The sequence below is a fragment of the Agelaius tricolor genome, unplaced genomic scaffold (genome assembly GCF_023055355.1).
Source record: "Agelaius tricolor isolate 1412-34295 unplaced genomic scaffold, bAgeTri1.0.p SCAF_16, whole genome shotgun sequence".
Lineage (NCBI taxonomy): Eukaryota > Metazoa > Chordata > Aves > Passeriformes > Icteridae > Agelaius > Agelaius tricolor.
In genome coordinates this window covers 15,584,478-15,601,609 of record NW_027269276.1, presented here as the reverse complement: position 1 = coordinate 15,601,609, position 17,132 = coordinate 15,584,478, and the positions used below count along the sequence as shown (strand labels likewise).

The window sequence follows — 17,132 nt, the reverse complement described above, 5'->3', positions numbered from 1 at the left end:
AGGTTTAGGTTACATTAGTAAAAAACTTGTTGATCAAAAAACAGGCAGGCAGCAGGGTTTATTGTCAACATCATGATGGAACTCAGAATAAAATATAAAAAATGTGGGGACTGTCAGCAAAAATGGTTCATTATCTGACCTAATTTGTCTTCCAATAGCATTTTTGCAGGACTTCTGCAACATAAAGGGTAACTTTTCCTTTTAATATTTGTCTCCATTTGTATATGGCTTTCCTGTCAGCATTCTAGTTAAGTGGCTGCTTTTTTCCCCAGCCTGTATAATTACAAATGATTGCTGCTGAGGGCATTACAGTTATTTGTGAGATTACACCTGCCCTTTCTTAGTAAATGAAGCATCCTTAAGTGACAGTTTGACTGTGTTGATTGTGTGGAATTAAGGAAGACTTGAGCAGCTGGCTCCAATGTCACTTTGTGCAGTTGCAGACAATGTGACATCAGTGTCAGCAGCTCCCAAGGTGCTTCCTCCTGGGCTTTGTAACTGCACAATCCACTGGAGGAAAGCTGCTGCTCTGGGCACCTCGTATGGAGGAGAGCAAGGCAGGTCAATAATTGATACCTGCGGGAGCGATCGCGTTCCTGGACACCCGAGATGGGCTGTTTGCTTCTGCCAGCAGGGATCCTTTGCTTCTCCCCTCCTTGGAAGAAGCAGCCACTTAGCCCCAGTGAGTCTCAGCTTGAGAAAGAAATACTTTTTCCCTGGTTGACTGAAGAGCAGGACTTGTAGAGACAAAGTACCTGTATGTACCCTTTAAGGATGACTTATCAAGTCTGATACTGTCGTCTTGTCACAAGCTGATTTTCAAAGATGATATATTCTAAATATCTTTCCATTAAAGGGTGGAAATTACAAAGAGCTGAATGGTTAGGCAAATGCCCTGCCACATCACATGGGCCTGTGAGAGAGGTGGGTAATCAGGAGGAATTTTCTGTGTTGGTGCTTGTCCCCTATATATACACCCTCAGGAGCTGGCTTGAAGATCAAGTTACATATTCTCTGAATCGATGGATGAATGGTGTTCTCAACTGATTATCAAATATTTCATTACCACTAGTGTTCCTAGTCTTGGATGCAGGGCAGAATTTCCATTAAATACATACTAGGTAAGAGTGGAGATTAAGGGATTGTTTTTGAATGGGATGGCACTGATTATTGTTTCCTCACAGCACCTGAAGTTATATTTTTTTTTGTGACTGAAGTAGAAAGACATGAAATGCAAACTCTGCCACTGCTCATATTCTGGTTCTTTGGTGAAGTGTTGGAATTCTAGTATAGAAGTGGTATTTATTGAATGAATTAAACCAATGTCAATTCAGTCACATCACAGAGCCATTTAGAATGCAAGTGAATGCTTGTATGCTCTTCTCTCAAGTCCAGCAAGCTCTACTTTTGCATTTTAGTTATTTCTAGTTCTGTGATAGCACAGGGAGAGCTGAATGGTTTGCTGCTGTTCAGGGCAGGGGCTATGCATTTATCCATGCTCCTAAAAGAGAGGAGTTTGCAGCCTTCAGCAAAGTGACCACAATGCAAACTGATTGTTAGCAAAAAGGGTAATAACTAATAAAAAACCACATCATTTTATTATTAAAACAAAGAATTGTCTCCAGTTGTCTCCAGCAGGGGGATACTTAAAGTAAGAAGACAGTTTTTGTCATCAACAACAGATTGTTGTTTGTAGTTTTCCATATTCTTTTAATGAATATGGCATATACCTTCTATTTTAGATTTTATTGTTTCTGGTCTGGTCATTCCACATTGGAGAAATATCTCAGCAACCTGGTTTTTCCTCCTGAACTATCACACTATCACTATCTTTCTTTTTACTGATAGGCCTACCCTTGAAATATTTCTGCTATTTTATACTGTTTATTCCTTTCTGAGTCAAATGTAGATGGCACCCAAATGGCATCTTTAATGTTTCTCTGTGAGATCTGAGTTTCCTTCCAAAGGGTTGAGAAATAACTCTTTGCAGTTGTTTTCAAGATTTCTGTAGTACAATGACATATTTTGTTTCTTTAACAGGACTGCACATTCTTCACTCGGAAGGAAATCCTTCGGTAAGTAAACTCTTAAATTTCTCCTTTGTGATCCATGTGGAAGGGGCTAAGTGTTTTTATCTGACTTGTGAGGAAACCAGATAAAGCCTGTTATTCTGCAGGAATTAATTGCATAGAATAGAGTAGGATTTGATTTAGGATACACTTATAATGTATAATTGTCATAAGGTGCTGATTAGCTTAAAGTGAGCATCATAGACTGTTTTAGGGTTGAGCCAGTGACTTGTATGAAAGGGATTTGCTGCTTTTCTGCTCAGTGATACCAGTGAGGGCACATCATGCAATCAGTGTAGAATGCAGAGGGGTTTCTACATGTCTGAGGTGAAGTTTTAGTGAGCAGGAATAAAATGGGTTATGACTCCCTGGTTAATTAGTATTTACTGATTTAAGCAGCCAGGTACTGGCTGATTTAAGTGCCCAGGTACTGCTGGGCACTTATTTACCTGCAGGATGCTCACAGGGCTGATATGGAGGAAATGCAGGTTGAGTCCTCTTTAGGCTGAACTGAATTTCTTGTGCAGCTGCTGACTTCAGTGAGATGATCCAACAAGGAGCATCCTTACAAAAAGAAAAAAAAGAAAGCCCTGTCTGTCTCACCATCCATTTGCATGGCTGTTAATGACTGTTGTGTAGGTGGGGATGAAGGAATGAATGTGGCAGCTTCAATTTAGATTGCTATAAACTGATGTAAACCAGTGTGAGACTGCAATTAGGTGAAATGGGCTAAGTGTTTTTATCTGTCCCTACAGGGAAAGTAGCCCATCAAAACCCCAAACAACAGTAAATCTATTTTCTGCTGGTTTAATAAGCTGAATCAGCTCTCTGAAGGATCAGATGAGAGCCAAAGCTGGCATGAGAGACACAGCAAGCAAATGCAACTGAAAATGAAGAGAACATTTCCCTACCAGTAATCTGTTAGATTGACTTACATACTGACTTTAGAGTGCAAGGCTTTGGTGTCAACATAAATACAGGTTATGGTCAGAGGGGTTGAAGACACATTTTTTGATTAGTAATCTGACTGTGGATAATGTGCAAATTATTAGAAAATAGTATAACTTATTAATTTAAAGTGAAGAAAAGTTTAACACAAAATGCTGAAAATGGTTCTAGGAAAAAATATGAAGTAAGACTGCAGCAGAGGCAAGTGTGCCTGGTGAAAGAGAAAAATAGAAACCATAGCTCACTATTGCTGCTTGGTAGCTGTTTAACATCAGAAAACCTAAATACACTCCTAAGTCTTGATTAAAGATGGTTAATTTTTGGAAGTGCTGATCACAGCTATGAGCATTCAGTCATGGGCCCAGGGCAAGAACATATTAAAGAATGTTGGTTATTGTAGACATATTTATATTATCACTGACTCAAAACATTATCTAAAATATTAATAGAACAGCTGACAAATTTTTAGAGCTGTTAAATTTGGTGCTTTGGTGGTGTTAGGGCTTTGAAAACATGCCCCAGTTTTCTTAAGAAGAATGTGGAAATTTAGACCACTGTGTGTAGCTTCAGGACACAACTTTTCTGCATGGAGAGATGCCAGAACACACTGGTAGACAATCAATCTGTAAGTGCCTAGAACTTAATACATGCTCAGAGGTGGCCACTGCAGATTTGTTAAAAGCAAATCTTCCTGTGAGTATCTGCTTTTGTAAGTCAGAGAAAAGAGCAGCTGCAACGTGTCTTTGTTTTGGTAAAGACTTCTACATATTCCAATTTGTAGTAGTACTTTTCTACTTGTGTAAGTGCACTGAACTCTTGGTCAAAATACTCCTGAATATAGAAAATTGGTGAGAATGGTAAGAAACATTGAGGTGAGGTGAGTTGCAGATGCTATGAAGATCGAGATGAGCTTTTTCAACAGTACTCAGTATGTTGGAGAAATTACTGGAGTCAAAGTGAGCAAAAGAAAATTCACACACTCGAGTCCTAAGAACTGAGAAAAAATTTGCAAGTGCAGAATGGAGTGTATCAAAATAATGGGCTGGGGGTTAGTGATCTGAGCAAAGTGAGCATCATTTTAGCAACACCAGCCCCACGATGCTCTTGCAAAAACAGAGAAATGCATTTCTGAAATGTATTGGCCTCAGCAGTGTTTATAAAATGGGAGAATTCCAGTTAGCAGTACTGCGACCTCAGTAGGAATAGACTGTCCAGTTTTGGGCATCACAATTTAAAAAAGATTTGTTATCCTGGAAAACATCCTGTAGAGAGGAACAGGAATAAAAAGAAAAAAAAATGATGTGAAGAAAAGTTGGAAAAACCACTTTAGTTATAGCAATGAATCTGTTTGTATAATGTGCCTCTCTTGTGATTGTAAGTGGGAACAAATGGTTGAGTTGTCTCTCATAAGGCATTATTTCTCTTTGTCAGTTTTACAAAGCTGATTTTCTGGCAGACAAGCTTTCACTCTAGCAATAATGCTTAACTGTTCATCACCCATCTGTTTCTGCTTCTCCCTGTAGACTGGTGCAGTTTGGCACCCATACAAGCACTCAGATGCAGGTGTTTTGGATGTCTGTCCTAGCCAAAAAGCATAAAAGTTGTCAATTCAAGTTGTATTACTTGAGAGTAACTTTACCTAGTTAGACAACTGCCAGGGGAATATGGCACTAAATGACCAAGCTGGCACCATTTGGGACATCAGCAAACCTTTGAACCTTTTGGTAGCAGAAAAATAGTTCTCCTGTTGTCTTCTTCTCTCTGCCTGTTTCATGGCGTGTTCTTGATGGGTGAAAGGGGAGGTGGCAGGAGCCCTTCTAGCCAATCCAGCAGAATGTTGGATTTTAAATCTGAAATCTGCTAGAGAATTAAGCAGTGGCCCCTTCAAGTGTCTGGAAAGCTTCCTTATAAGGGAGCAAATGCAGCAAACTGCTTGGGAGGCAGCTTGCTGTGGAGCAAGTTGCTACACAAATGGAGGGAGGAGTTAGAAAACAACTCCTGTTTTTCTTTTGAAGAGTTTGAAGTTTTATTTGCAGAAAGGGGAATTGCCCTATTGTCAGCTTTGGAGGAAAAGGCATCAGCCAAAAGAATGAAATTAGTAGCTCTATACCCTTAGGAATCTTCCTGAGTTTTAGGCAAGAAACTATATACACAAAGAACATATATCCTGAAGCTACTCTTGATCTTCTTGATAATTATGTTACCATTCTTGTTGTTAAAAATGTTTCTGAATCTTCTATGAATGAAAAAAAAAAAAAAGGACTTTAGGCAGTCCCTGCATTTCTGTACCATAAAATTTTCCTGTATTATATTTAAGTCAGATTGAGAGGAGAGAATCCCTGTCAGTGTTGATCTGCATGGAGTCCAGAGTGCTGCTGTAGTGTGTCCAGTTCTGGGCTCCCCAGTACAGCTGCTCCAGCACCTGGCAAAGGGCCATTGGGATGGATAGGGAACTGAGGACTCTCTCACAGGAGGAAAGGCTGAGAGAGCTGAGATCTGGAGGCTGTGAAGGAGACAGAGGAAAAGGGGCAGTGGGTACAGACAGAAACACAGGAGGTTCTGGCTGAACCCAGGAAAGCACTGGGAGGGTGACCAAGCACTGGAACAGGCTGCCCAGACAAGATTTGGACTCTCCAGCCTTGCAGATCCTCCAAAGCCATCTGGATGTGGCAGCCTGCTCCAGGTGCCCTTGCTGGGCAGGAGGTTGCACCAATTCATCTCAGGAGTTCCTCGCAATCTCAGTCACTCTGTGATTCTTGGAATCACCAGCAGAAAGATGCCTGTGAGCAGGGGTTTGAGTGGCACTTCAAGGAAGGAAAAACTTTATAAAGTGTTCTTATCTATACTCACTATGCATCATGTGGGTCTGGGAACAGTGGGGTACATATATTGGAAGTCAGAGTTTTCATAACTATAACTGGATTTAGAATAAATGTATTATAAATTGTCTGCCAAAAACATTTCTCACAATTTCTTTTTAATTTTACTCTAGATTATTTGGGAGGATATTTTTGTACTATTCTCTTAAATTAATTTGTGCTGCTTCATTTTGCATTGCAAGGATGAATAAATACATGCTAACTAAAACCTAGCAGAAGACTCATCTATCCACTTTTTCTCATCTTACTATGCTGCCTTCTTATAAATCTGATTTCAGTGCCCAGTTATTCTATTTTATTGATACAATGAAAATAACTTCAACTGGAAATCATAAAAGGGGAAATGCATATCAGTAACAGAATTCCTTCAACTTTCAACTCTTTCTGCTTGTGTTTCTCACTGTCCTTTGTTCTTTATCTGTTTGTCAAACTGTGGCAATTCAGTGAGTTGTGGTTTCAGTTTCTGACTGAATTTCCTTGTATCATGTTTCCTGTCATTTTGGTTTCAGCTTCACATGGTATACCACCTTCTCTAATAGACTGTTCTGACCTCTTGCAATCTTTGGAAGCAACAATTCACTGAGGAATTGGTGCAGCACAGGGATTTATGCCTCCATTACCATGTGTAACATTTAACATTTATTGTTGCAAAAACAGTTTGTGCAAGTATGGCATAAATCTGAGACCCTCCAAGTGCTATATCAGTTGCCCTGAAGGCCCCAGATTAAAGAACCTCCTTCTTTTTGAGCTAGAGCAACTTTTTCTCCCTGTGTGGCAGACCTGCAGGTTTTGGTCTGTCTGGCTCTGTTCCCCAGCTGTCCATTAAAGGACTGCAGGACAAGAGAGCACGTGCAGTTCACTGATTTGCATCAGTACAGGGCTACAGCCTCTGTAGCAAGGGTTGTAAATCAGTTCCCATCAGTGCATTCTGTCCTGCTTTCTGGGCGGTCTCATCTTCAATGCTGCTGCTTCTTTTACTTCCAGCCATCTCAGGTGCTTGGAAGGGCTGATTGATGAGACCTGGCTCTTTCCAGGGCTTTATGTTGACTTGTCAATTCTCCTGCTGGTCTCTGGAGTGGTGAATTCTTCTCTGTGTATTACATAAAGTCCTTCTCCAGCTGTTCCATTCAGCTCTGGCATCTGGACAGGAGCCTATAGCTCTGATTGTGGTGAATTATAGTAGAGGAAATGTATTGTACCTGAATATCTGTATAGAGGCTTTGCCCAGGAGGTCCTGGTTGTCCTTGATGGGCTGCAGCTGTGATGTCCTTAATTGGGCTGCAGCTGTGACCAATGAAGATAACTGGGATAAAAGGGGGTGGGGTAGCCAGTCAGGGAGAGCCTTGGAGGAGCCCTGAACTGAGAGAGGACAGCATGCAGAAGAAGGAGTCTGTGCTGTGATGATCTGCAGCCGTAAGAATACGCCAAGGAGGTATGGACTTTAGAAATCTGATAACAACAGTATGGGACTCCAGAGTGAATAACCAAAAGTACAACTGAGCAGCAGCTGTGCACTTCTGGTCTTGCTGTAGGCACAGGTTGTTCCATCCTGTACAAGGAGTGTATAGTCAGGTCATGCCATGGCTTCTGGGAACCCATGGTGGGACTGTCCATCAGCACTCACTGCCTGCTTTCATTGCTCTAGTTAAGCCATTTGCTATTTTTTTTTCTGACAGTGCAGAACACTGCTGAGCAATCTAGAATTTACTCCTTGAGATGGTCTTGAGTGTAATGTGCAAGTCTTTGAATGCATCCCTTTTACTCAGGAATAAATAGGATATCTATTGCTGAATAAAAATGTTTCCCCCTTACAGCATAAATCAAGTGACTATTGCTGTGGGACCCAAACTGGGAAGATGTTTATTCATTTCTAAAGGCCACTTTAAGGCCTCTCCTTATTTCTAATCAATGAGCCATTGCAAGCTTTTATCTTTTGTTTTCAGCTTTCCTTCAGTGCAGAGTTCCTGTTAAAAGGGCAGCTCAGCCAGCTGTAATGTGTTGTCACTACATTTAATGCTGGAGATGAATGTACACCAGGCCAAGCAAGGGCTGCTCTGTGTTTTAACACACCCACTGGTGACCTTGGCTACAGTCTGACTCCCTCCCAAAGCTCAATAGTGAATTTAAATGGTTGCTGCAGGGTGTAAGCTTCGAAATCTCTTTTTTTGAATCTATTCAGGTAGAGCAGGAGGCTCTGTTGTAAGAGACATCCCAAACTATATCCAGCCAATTCCCACAGCGTCATCCTTGCTGACTCTGGGATGCTTCACCCTTGAGAAGTGGGAACAGACTCTGAACTACTTTTTGCCATGTGAAAGACCCAAAGTAGTAAAATGAAAGTTATCATCAATCAAAAGTAGGCTGTGGGGACAAAACTGTGTTGTGAGCTTTTTTCTGAACACAGCACTTTTGGTTTTCATTGGTTGATTGGCAGTTGATTTTAAAACTACTGCTGTCTACAGGGGTAAGTCTTAGTCTGCCTTAATAGAAGAATTAAACCCCCATTTTCTTCTGCTGCTGTCACAACTGCTTCAGTAACCTCAAGGAGCTAACTGTGAAAACGTCTTTATTTTCAAACACATCCGTTTCCTGAACCTCACTGCAGATTCTTAAATGTTAGTGCTTATACAAGGGACATGAGTAGCTGGTGGGCTTCACATTTCTGCAAGGGCAGATCAGCAGTCTGGGTTTAGACTGGATTAAAACAATACAGAATCACAGCCTTAGTCCTTGAATGTTGTACATGAAGTATAAACATATACCAGTACCTGTGGGGACAGAGCATCATCAGTTAATGAAATCTGCCATTAAATTTATCACCACATTCCCTCCCACTCTCATTTGTGGAAGGGAAGACAATGCCAATTTTTCATTTCCTACTTCCATGCAATGTTAGTAAGGAATCCTGCTGACAAAGAGAGCACATACAGGAATAGGAAAATGTTTCTGCATGCATGCAGAAGAAACTTTTAAAGGAAATACAGCTGTAGTAGTTATTGCTACAAAGACAGTGAGGCTGGTCTCGGGCTTCTGAATGTACAGGATGGTCTTTGTATGATAATGGCAGCTTTTCCAAATCTGTCTGTTCAGACAGCACTGCAAACCTTCCATTACCTCCCTGACAAGACATAAGTGTTTCTGTGTCTAGGACAGATAAAGAGGTTTGAGGTTGTTTTCAGACATGCTTTTGTGAAGGGCATGCTGAGTAAAAGGACAAAAAGCATTTATTTCCTCTAGGTTACAACTGCTCTCATGTATTCAGGTCACCTGAAAAACCTTCTGCTTCTCCAAAACAGGAGAATATCAGAGCCTTTACCAGAGCTTTGTTTCTTCTCTATTTGTAGTTAGGAATTAATGTTTTTGAGAGATGTGAGAGAACAGTCAGTAATGAGAGCAGCATTTGGGAAGTGATTACTGATTTGTCATAGTGCACAACACTGCAAGGTGTAGTGAATTACTGCATACAGGCAGGAGGATTACGGGTGTAAAGAACCCTGATGTCTACTGAGTTTTACATCATGTTACAGAGTAATTGATCAGACATGGATTGTTTCCTTGCCAAAAAGTAAGTATTCTCCCAATGCAACATAAGTTATTCAACTGAACAGGAGTTTTGGTGGACCTTCAGCAAAGAGGACTGTGTTCCTTATGACAGGTGGTTTTCTTAAGATGCTGAAGCAGGTCTGTGTTTTTTTCTGCAAAATCCAGGATTTGATACTGGCAATCCAGTTGATTATAAAACAGTACATAGTGTCCCTGAAGAACTTTCCAGCATCAAGATCTTACAGAAGGAAAAGGTGTTACTGTCTTTTGTGGTTGTTCTATTGGTTGGGGTTCTTTGTTTATTATTTTGAAGGATAATGGAGTAAGTGCAATATACTTCATGTTTGGTATAGGGAAATCTTAGGCCCTTTTCATGGTCTTAAATGCTAATCATGCCATGTGATAAGGCTATGACAAATAGAGTTGCTGGATCCTAGCAGATAAAAGCATGTGGAAGATGTGTTTTATTGCTGTAATTTAGTTTGCAGGAGTTAGATCAGAGCCACTTCCTACGGACTCATTTGGATGCTTCAGTGTGAAATCCACTCAGATAGAAAGCTCTTACATCCACAGATCTTTGACTGATTTGGTGAATTAACAGCAGAGTTAGTTGGGAGGAAAACAGGGTATGAGAGCTCCCTGAAATCTGCAGTTAGTTACCTGCTTGTTTCTGTGTCCAGCACCTGCCTTCCAGACATTTCTGTCAGTCTAGAGTTGGGAGCTGTGTCCTTCTTTCAGCTGCCAAAAGGTATGGCTGAACTTCAGTATAAATAGATTGCAATTTCTGTGGACAAGATAGTGAATTCTGTCAGCAAGATGTGGCAGGTTTACTTTGATATTGCATCTTATAAAGAGGCAAGTCTAATATTAGATAAAGTAAAGAAGGAAATCTTGACAGTTAAAATAAGTAGGGATCGTCAGCTCCTGAATTTCTGAATGTTGTCCACAATGGTCAAGTTTTGCCAATAAGGAGTGCTTCATTTTCTTGAAGACTAGAATGCCATTTCAGTATTCTAGCTTTTAAAAAAGTAGGTAACCCATAGATGGACATTGGACTTGAAATTTTTGTTTTCTTTTACGTTTTTCTTTTTAAGTGCATTTAAGTTGTTTTTTCTGTTGTATTTAGAAGCATCTTTTTAGCTGCTGTTTACAACAGAGAAATCAATTGCTAGAGAGGGAAATGGCTATTGCATCTTGAATTACACAGTATTTATGAAATGTCAGGGTGAGCTGTGGTAAGCAGCTGAAATGTGCTGAGATAGTGGATATCCAATTTCTGGTATGGCATAAAATATTGCTGTGCAGGATAAGGACATCAGTTTCCTACAATGCAGAAAAAATGTGTTTCTGTGTGTCATTTTATGTGTTCTTTGAGGCCCATCATAATAATGAGAAAACAGATGCCTGTAGATTATTTTCCCCTAGTTTTTGAGTTTATTTACACACAGGAACCTGAAGTAGTTCAGTTGGGTGCGGATCTGCTGCAGGTAAAGCTGGGGAAATGAAGGGGTTGCTGAGGCATTTCTTCCTGTATTACTGTTTTGTTTATATTCTGCTGTTAAAACACAGTAATATCTATATGTAATTGTTAGTATGCCTAGTGAGCAAGCAGGACTTTTTGTTAAAAGGAAAGTAAGTCACAAGATACAGCTTTATAATGTATACAAGTAGTACATATGCCCTACTGAGAGATCAGAATACACTGTGTTACATACATAGGACATGACAAAGGGGCACTTGCTGTCCTAAGCAAAAGTTTATGAATTAGGTGTAAGACTTAACTTCCACATATGATAACAATTGCATTTTGCAGTACATGCCTTGGTTCAGGCCTTCTGTGCACATACCTGGCAGTGCCTAAATGTTACATACACACAGTGTGAAACTCTGCTCAGCTACAGACCTCAGGAAACATGTGGCTGCTGGATCTGCTTCAAAGCCCTCTTGTTTTCAGGAAGATGGCAATTTGGTGGGCTCAGACTTGTGCACTAAAACCAAGGATTAGAGCTGCAAGGCAAATTTGTATGTGATTACTGTCTGAATGGAATTGGTTATTTAAAGTTGGTTATTGGCTGTTTGTTTCTGTTTGTTTACAGGTTGCACGGCCGATACTATGAAATGGCACCAAACGTTGTGCCCATGGACTATACAAAGGACCCAGATGTTAAACTACCTATGCAGCTTATAATAAACATGCCTGAGCTGAAGGTATCACTTTTGACTGCTTGTAAACTGTATCTTAACTTCTCTAGCTCATCTGCCAGACCTTTTTCCAAAATTGATATCCAGAAGCGCTGTGGCATGCTAAGGTCTTCCCCTTCCTGTTATTGTTCAAGGGCAAAACCAGCCCCAGAAACTGGAAAATATTCAGGTGAATGTCTTTCTTGCAGAGATAGGGTAGATGTTAAAGGAAATGAATAGGAAATAAATTTAGCAATCTTTGCTTTTTGTGTATATGCCCACGGAAGCCACGTATCCACAGGAATCTCTGTATGAAGAGCTGGTTAGAAATCTGAAGTTCTTATCTCAGTCTGTAGGAATTTTGCTATCAATGTGCAGAATATTGCTAATAAAAAGTAAAGGGTTTCCCCTTTTTTCTCAGGTACCTAAGCACAATAAATATTATTTTTCTTAATTATCAGGAGTTTTCATTTCCATGGAGACATTACATGGTAGGAAGTGGAGAAACAGTCCATGTAAATGCAAATGAGAGAAGCAGTGGGTATAAGGCAATAAGTGCAAAAAAATTGAGACACTATTTGTTTTTATTCTCAGTTCAACAATTCAATAATTTATGGTTTTAATGGGACAAATGTGGACTTTTAGCATTTATTTTTAAACAGTTCATTGAATTATGTTGTTTTTTGTGACACAGTCTATTTTTCATGTATGCTAGTTGACTGATGTCTATAAATTACTATAATGTGGAAACAATTGTGTGCTCAATCTGATAGTTGCATGAAGCATTATTAAGCTTTTTAAGAGCAATGCTATAAAAACCTTGTAATTGATGGCTTTCCACTTAATTTTAATGATCTAGAAATTCTTCCTTAGTATTGTATTTTTTTCAAATATCTGGTATTTTACAAGCAGAAGCCATGCTTTAGACATTCAGGTGTAGAGAATGCTAAGTCAACATGAAGTGAAAAACATTTGAATTAGATTTCAAGTTGAAGGTCACAGAACTCTTTGTTCCTTTACTACGACACTTGCTGTATGTTTGATTCTGGGATAATATAATTTATTGAACAAGAACCATGTTCTGTTAAAGCATGTGTGTTAAAAAGTATTCGACCAGCATTTCCTATAAATGGAAACATTAAACACATGCAAGCATTTAATTCAATAGAAAACCTTGGGAAAATTTTTATCCTTCAATTATTCTTCAGACTCTGATTTAGCAGATGCCTATGGACAGCCTGGGTTTCTGAAGAAGCTGAGAAATAATTTAGAATTCTTTTTCACAGTAAGCATGGGCTTCTTCAGCAAAATATATTTATGTTTTTCTAATGGCATCAGTATTCCTTAGGGTTTATGTTATCATCTCTGAGATCTTGATAGCACAACATGAATCCTTTGGCACAGTTCTTTGACTCCTCAGACTTTAACTGCCAGACAGCTGAGAGTTGCTTTGTGACAAATCAAGGCTAAGCTTAGAAAAGGAAGTGAGAAATTATGATCACACAGAGTCTTTTTGGCTTCAGTGACAGAGGATTGAACACTTAAGGAACAGCTCATTCTATGAGAATTTTTGAGATGGAAGGCCTGGTACTGAAGCTGACCTACAAACCAGAAATTTTATACAGGATCATATTTAGATTGAGATTCAGGAGTGTATCATGCTAGCTTAGCAAACTTAGGTGGTAATGACAGACTTCCAAGAGGCTTCCATGTATGAATCATAATCATGTGTGGATCATATATGGATCATAATCCATCTACTGGCACCACAAGTCTGGGAGGCTTTCTCACCCTGCTTTAGAAGATGTCTCTAGGGAATGGAACTTGACTTTATGAGAGCAATAGGACAAACTTAGTGTTGAATTTTATACAAATTCTCTCTCAGGTCTTATAAGTCTGTGGAAGAACCTTAGAAATATTGATTGCAAACCACTCATTTTATTTCAGGAATTCTGGGAGCTCACAGAGAAAAGTGCTTTCAATAGCTACTGAGCTTGTTTCCAGTAAAATCCCAGCAGGAGGAGACTAGGTGATATTCCAGAACTCTTTCAAAGCATTGACACTAAAAGGTGTTAAAATGCCTGGGATCTTTGTTGTAAACTGGGGTCCATCTTGCTCATGAAGCATCTTGTGGGCACCTGTGCAGGTGGGGGTGAGGGGGAGAGAGGCTTTCATCAAGAGTTTATTTTTGAAGCAACCTAGGTACTAACTTCAGCTCATACACTAAGAAAAAAATCTTTGACCTTTGCAACTTGACCAGACTGCCTAACAAATCATGATGGTGTTTTCTTTGGTAAATTTTCATCAAGGTGAAGACAAAGACAACATTTACTTCTTAAAATAGAAATAAATGACCTAAATGTCTATTGAATTCTAATAAAATTAGTGCTAATTTCAATGCACCTGGCTTTTTTCATATACACATTACATTTCTAGTTACTGGCAATGTTGAGCTCAATGCCACTGCAGGTTCTGACAAATGGATAGAATCAATAATGCACTTTTCTAAATTAGATTCTGCTAATATAAAGAAAGATCTTTACCTCATGCATTAAAGCTTTGAGCCAGGTGTTTTGTGTTTCAAGGGAAAAAAATGCTGATGGTCATTCTCTTTAATTGATAATGAATTATTCACTAACTCCCGATTCTGAAAAGTTGAAAGTTAGGACAAGAAATAAATAAATAAAGAAGGGGAAGGTACTTTCAGGTGATTAGGTCTACCATTACAGTGAAGTTAACAGAGCTACTTTACTCCATCAGTTTCATTGCAGTCTCTGTTCTCTAATTTTCACAATCTTGGTTACACAGGCACCAGTCTAATAAATTAACTTTGGGGCATCTGGACACCTGTGAGATGGCAGTAACTAATATAGCAAAACTGTAGCCATGGTATGGACTGCTCAGTGTGGGACCAGGGAGAAAGCAAAAGTTTAATTTTCAAATTAAAGCTGATTTTGGTCACATTATCACTGTCATTGCCCCAGAGCTGCAGGTGGGAATGCAACCTGGTGTCAGAGACCCCTGTGGTTGGTAGCAGTGGTGGGTGTCCCTACCCACATCCCAGATTGCCTCTTCCCTAGATTGTGAGCTCTCTGTGGGCACTGCAGTGCAGAGCAATCCTTCTCTCCAGAGCTGGGCACTGAGGGCTGCTGGAGGGGAACCACTTTTGTTTCACTCACTTTAGAGTCTTTTGCTTCCTGCGTTTTGGCTCACACAGGAACTTCACTGATCCTTGTTGTAAGCTGCACTGGGGAGGAGGTTTTAGATGGGATTTCAGTAAGTCTTCAGGTTCAGAGCTTTCTGTGCACTGAGCAGTGACACCTGGGCCTTCTGTGTAAAGGGCAATGCCAGGGCAGGGTGATCTTCCCAAGCCCCAGCCCTGCTCTGGCCGGTTTTTGCCTCCAGCTCATCTCAACATCCTTGCTGCATTGTGTTCGTTGTTCCTGGTTATGATGGGATGTTTTACTCCCTTTGGAGGAGCAAAGCTTGACTCCAACCACTCTCCTTGCTTCTCTGAAGTCTCTTTATCAAGTGTCCTAGGCGAGGGCTGTTTGCTCTGCATCAAACCCCAGGCCTGCACCTCCCCTGCAGCCTTGTCTGTACACTTCCCTGTCATAGTTAGGAATCAGTTCTTGTCACAATGCCTTGTCTTCCCACGAGGTGCTGGTAGGTTCTGTAATATTTAAGCAATTCTGTATACAGCTTGAATCTTTGGGTTTTTGGTTGTTGTGACTTCAGTAAAGAGTCATTGTTGAACTTAATATGCTTCTGCTTTCTGACAGAACAAAATGGTCTTTTCTATTAAGACATAAATGTACCAATTTAGCTCTGTCTTAGCCTTGGTTTCTGCAGGAATTTCTTAAATAGTACCCTGCAGGCACTGCAGAGATGTTTGATGACATTAATATAATCATAGAAACATAAAACCCAGGTTATTGATTTTGAGGAAGAAGAAAATTAAGAAAAAAAACCCTGCAAAGAAACTTGCTTTTTTCTGCTCCAGGGACAATTTGCTGTCTCACTTATGCTTCCCTTTTGAAGCACCAGTCTTTCCCATGGAGCTTTTGTAATTAACAATTTAGCTACTTTTATATTAATGTTTGTCTGATAGCAATTTTTTCCTCCTCTGTTTTGGAATAATCCTGAAATTTGAGAAAGGCTAGTTTTTCCCATTGCTGAAAAAGTCCTGATTAAAGCATCCAAAAGGATTCTGACTTGCAATAGTCTGCAAAATAGACTGCTTTGTGCTTTTAAATATATTCTCTAAAGTCAGTGGGGACTTATGTTCAAATACAAAAGGGAAAGTCATCATTGTGTTTCTGTGGATATAAAAATTAAGCAGCATTTTGTAATGACTCTCTGGTATCTCCAACTTAATTAACTTGACCCATCTTTGAACTTCATTTGCAACCTCTTATCTCCAAAATGCAGTCAGCCTGTGGGAATAGGATTGGATGCTTGAAATTAATTCTTCATACTACAAAGCAGATAAGGCAAAAGGCCACCAGAGTACTTTCCTAGAGTCTGGGATGGAAACCAGAGGACAGAAGAATATAACAGGTGACTCAGCTGCAATGCCAGGAGTAAACCCTCAAACAGTTTGTTAGAAAACTAATGGTTGTGTTTTATTGTAAGCTGTTAAAGGTCTGAATGTTGCAATAGATGCTGTGTAAGGTTTTAAAATGCACAGAAACACAATTATCTGAGTAAAAGAAGTGTTCTTTGCAAAGATGGATTGCACATTTAGGATTCTCTCGAGCCACTACAGCAACAACATCAATCTGCAAAACAGCAGAGTTGGTTTTCGGTTCTAGCGATGCTTTATTGTTTCTGTCTCCCCTCTCATTTTTATCATGAGATTACAGAAAAAGCTTTTTAAGACAAGTGTAAGTTTCTAGTTTTAAAAGGAATATTTTTTTCAACAATTAGTGCTTATGGGAAAGCAATCTAGGAAAAAACAATATAATTTTCCCCTTTACTCCCTTCCCCCATGGCTCTTCCTTTAAATATGATGGAACCCTAATCTGTGCTCTTTAGAGTAGAGGTAATGAAATTACAGAAAGGATGTGAAAAGTATCTGTGAAGGTAAGCTAATACTTTCCATTGTGTAAGCCACAGATATACTGCCTGAAGTCACATAATATGAGAAAGTTAAAGGAAAGAAATCAATATGAGGAAAGATTTTATTTTTCATTTTGGTTTTAGCGATCCATTTGGCAAAGAGTTACTTAAGGAGTATGCTTAGGTTCATTGAATTCATTCTTAATTGATCTGTATTTTCAAGACCTCTGACATGCCAAATAAATAACTCATCTTATGCAACTGCAATATGCTTATTGAGTCAGTGAGATCCTGCCCCAGCCTTTCTAAAGCACCAAGTCCTGGGTTTGATATTCACTGCTGATAAGGATATTTGCATCTGTCTGCTCCTGGTTGGTTACCCAATGCTCCCTCTAAGATGTCAGTTTTACTACTGTTACCATGACACTTACTCCTCATCAGGTTTGTTCCA

General features: G+C 39.6%; 1 protein-coding gene across 5 annotated transcripts in view; it reads left to right on the top strand.

The window, feature by feature from the left end:
• Positions 1-17,132, top strand: part of CIB2 (calcium and integrin binding family member 2) — a 40,045-nt gene that overhangs the window by 13,050 nt on the left and 9,863 nt on the right. For all 5 annotated transcript variants that reach the window (XM_071441749.1, XM_071441750.1, XM_071441747.1 and 2 more), the window contains 2 exons: positions 2,041-2,075; positions 11,536-11,647. In XM_071441749.1, coding sequence (XP_071297850.1) covers positions 11,558-11,647 — 90 coding nt within the window. In that variant the 5' untranslated portion in view covers positions 2,041-2,075; positions 11,536-11,557. The remainder of the gene's footprint in view (positions 1-2,040; positions 2,076-11,535; positions 11,648-17,132) is intronic.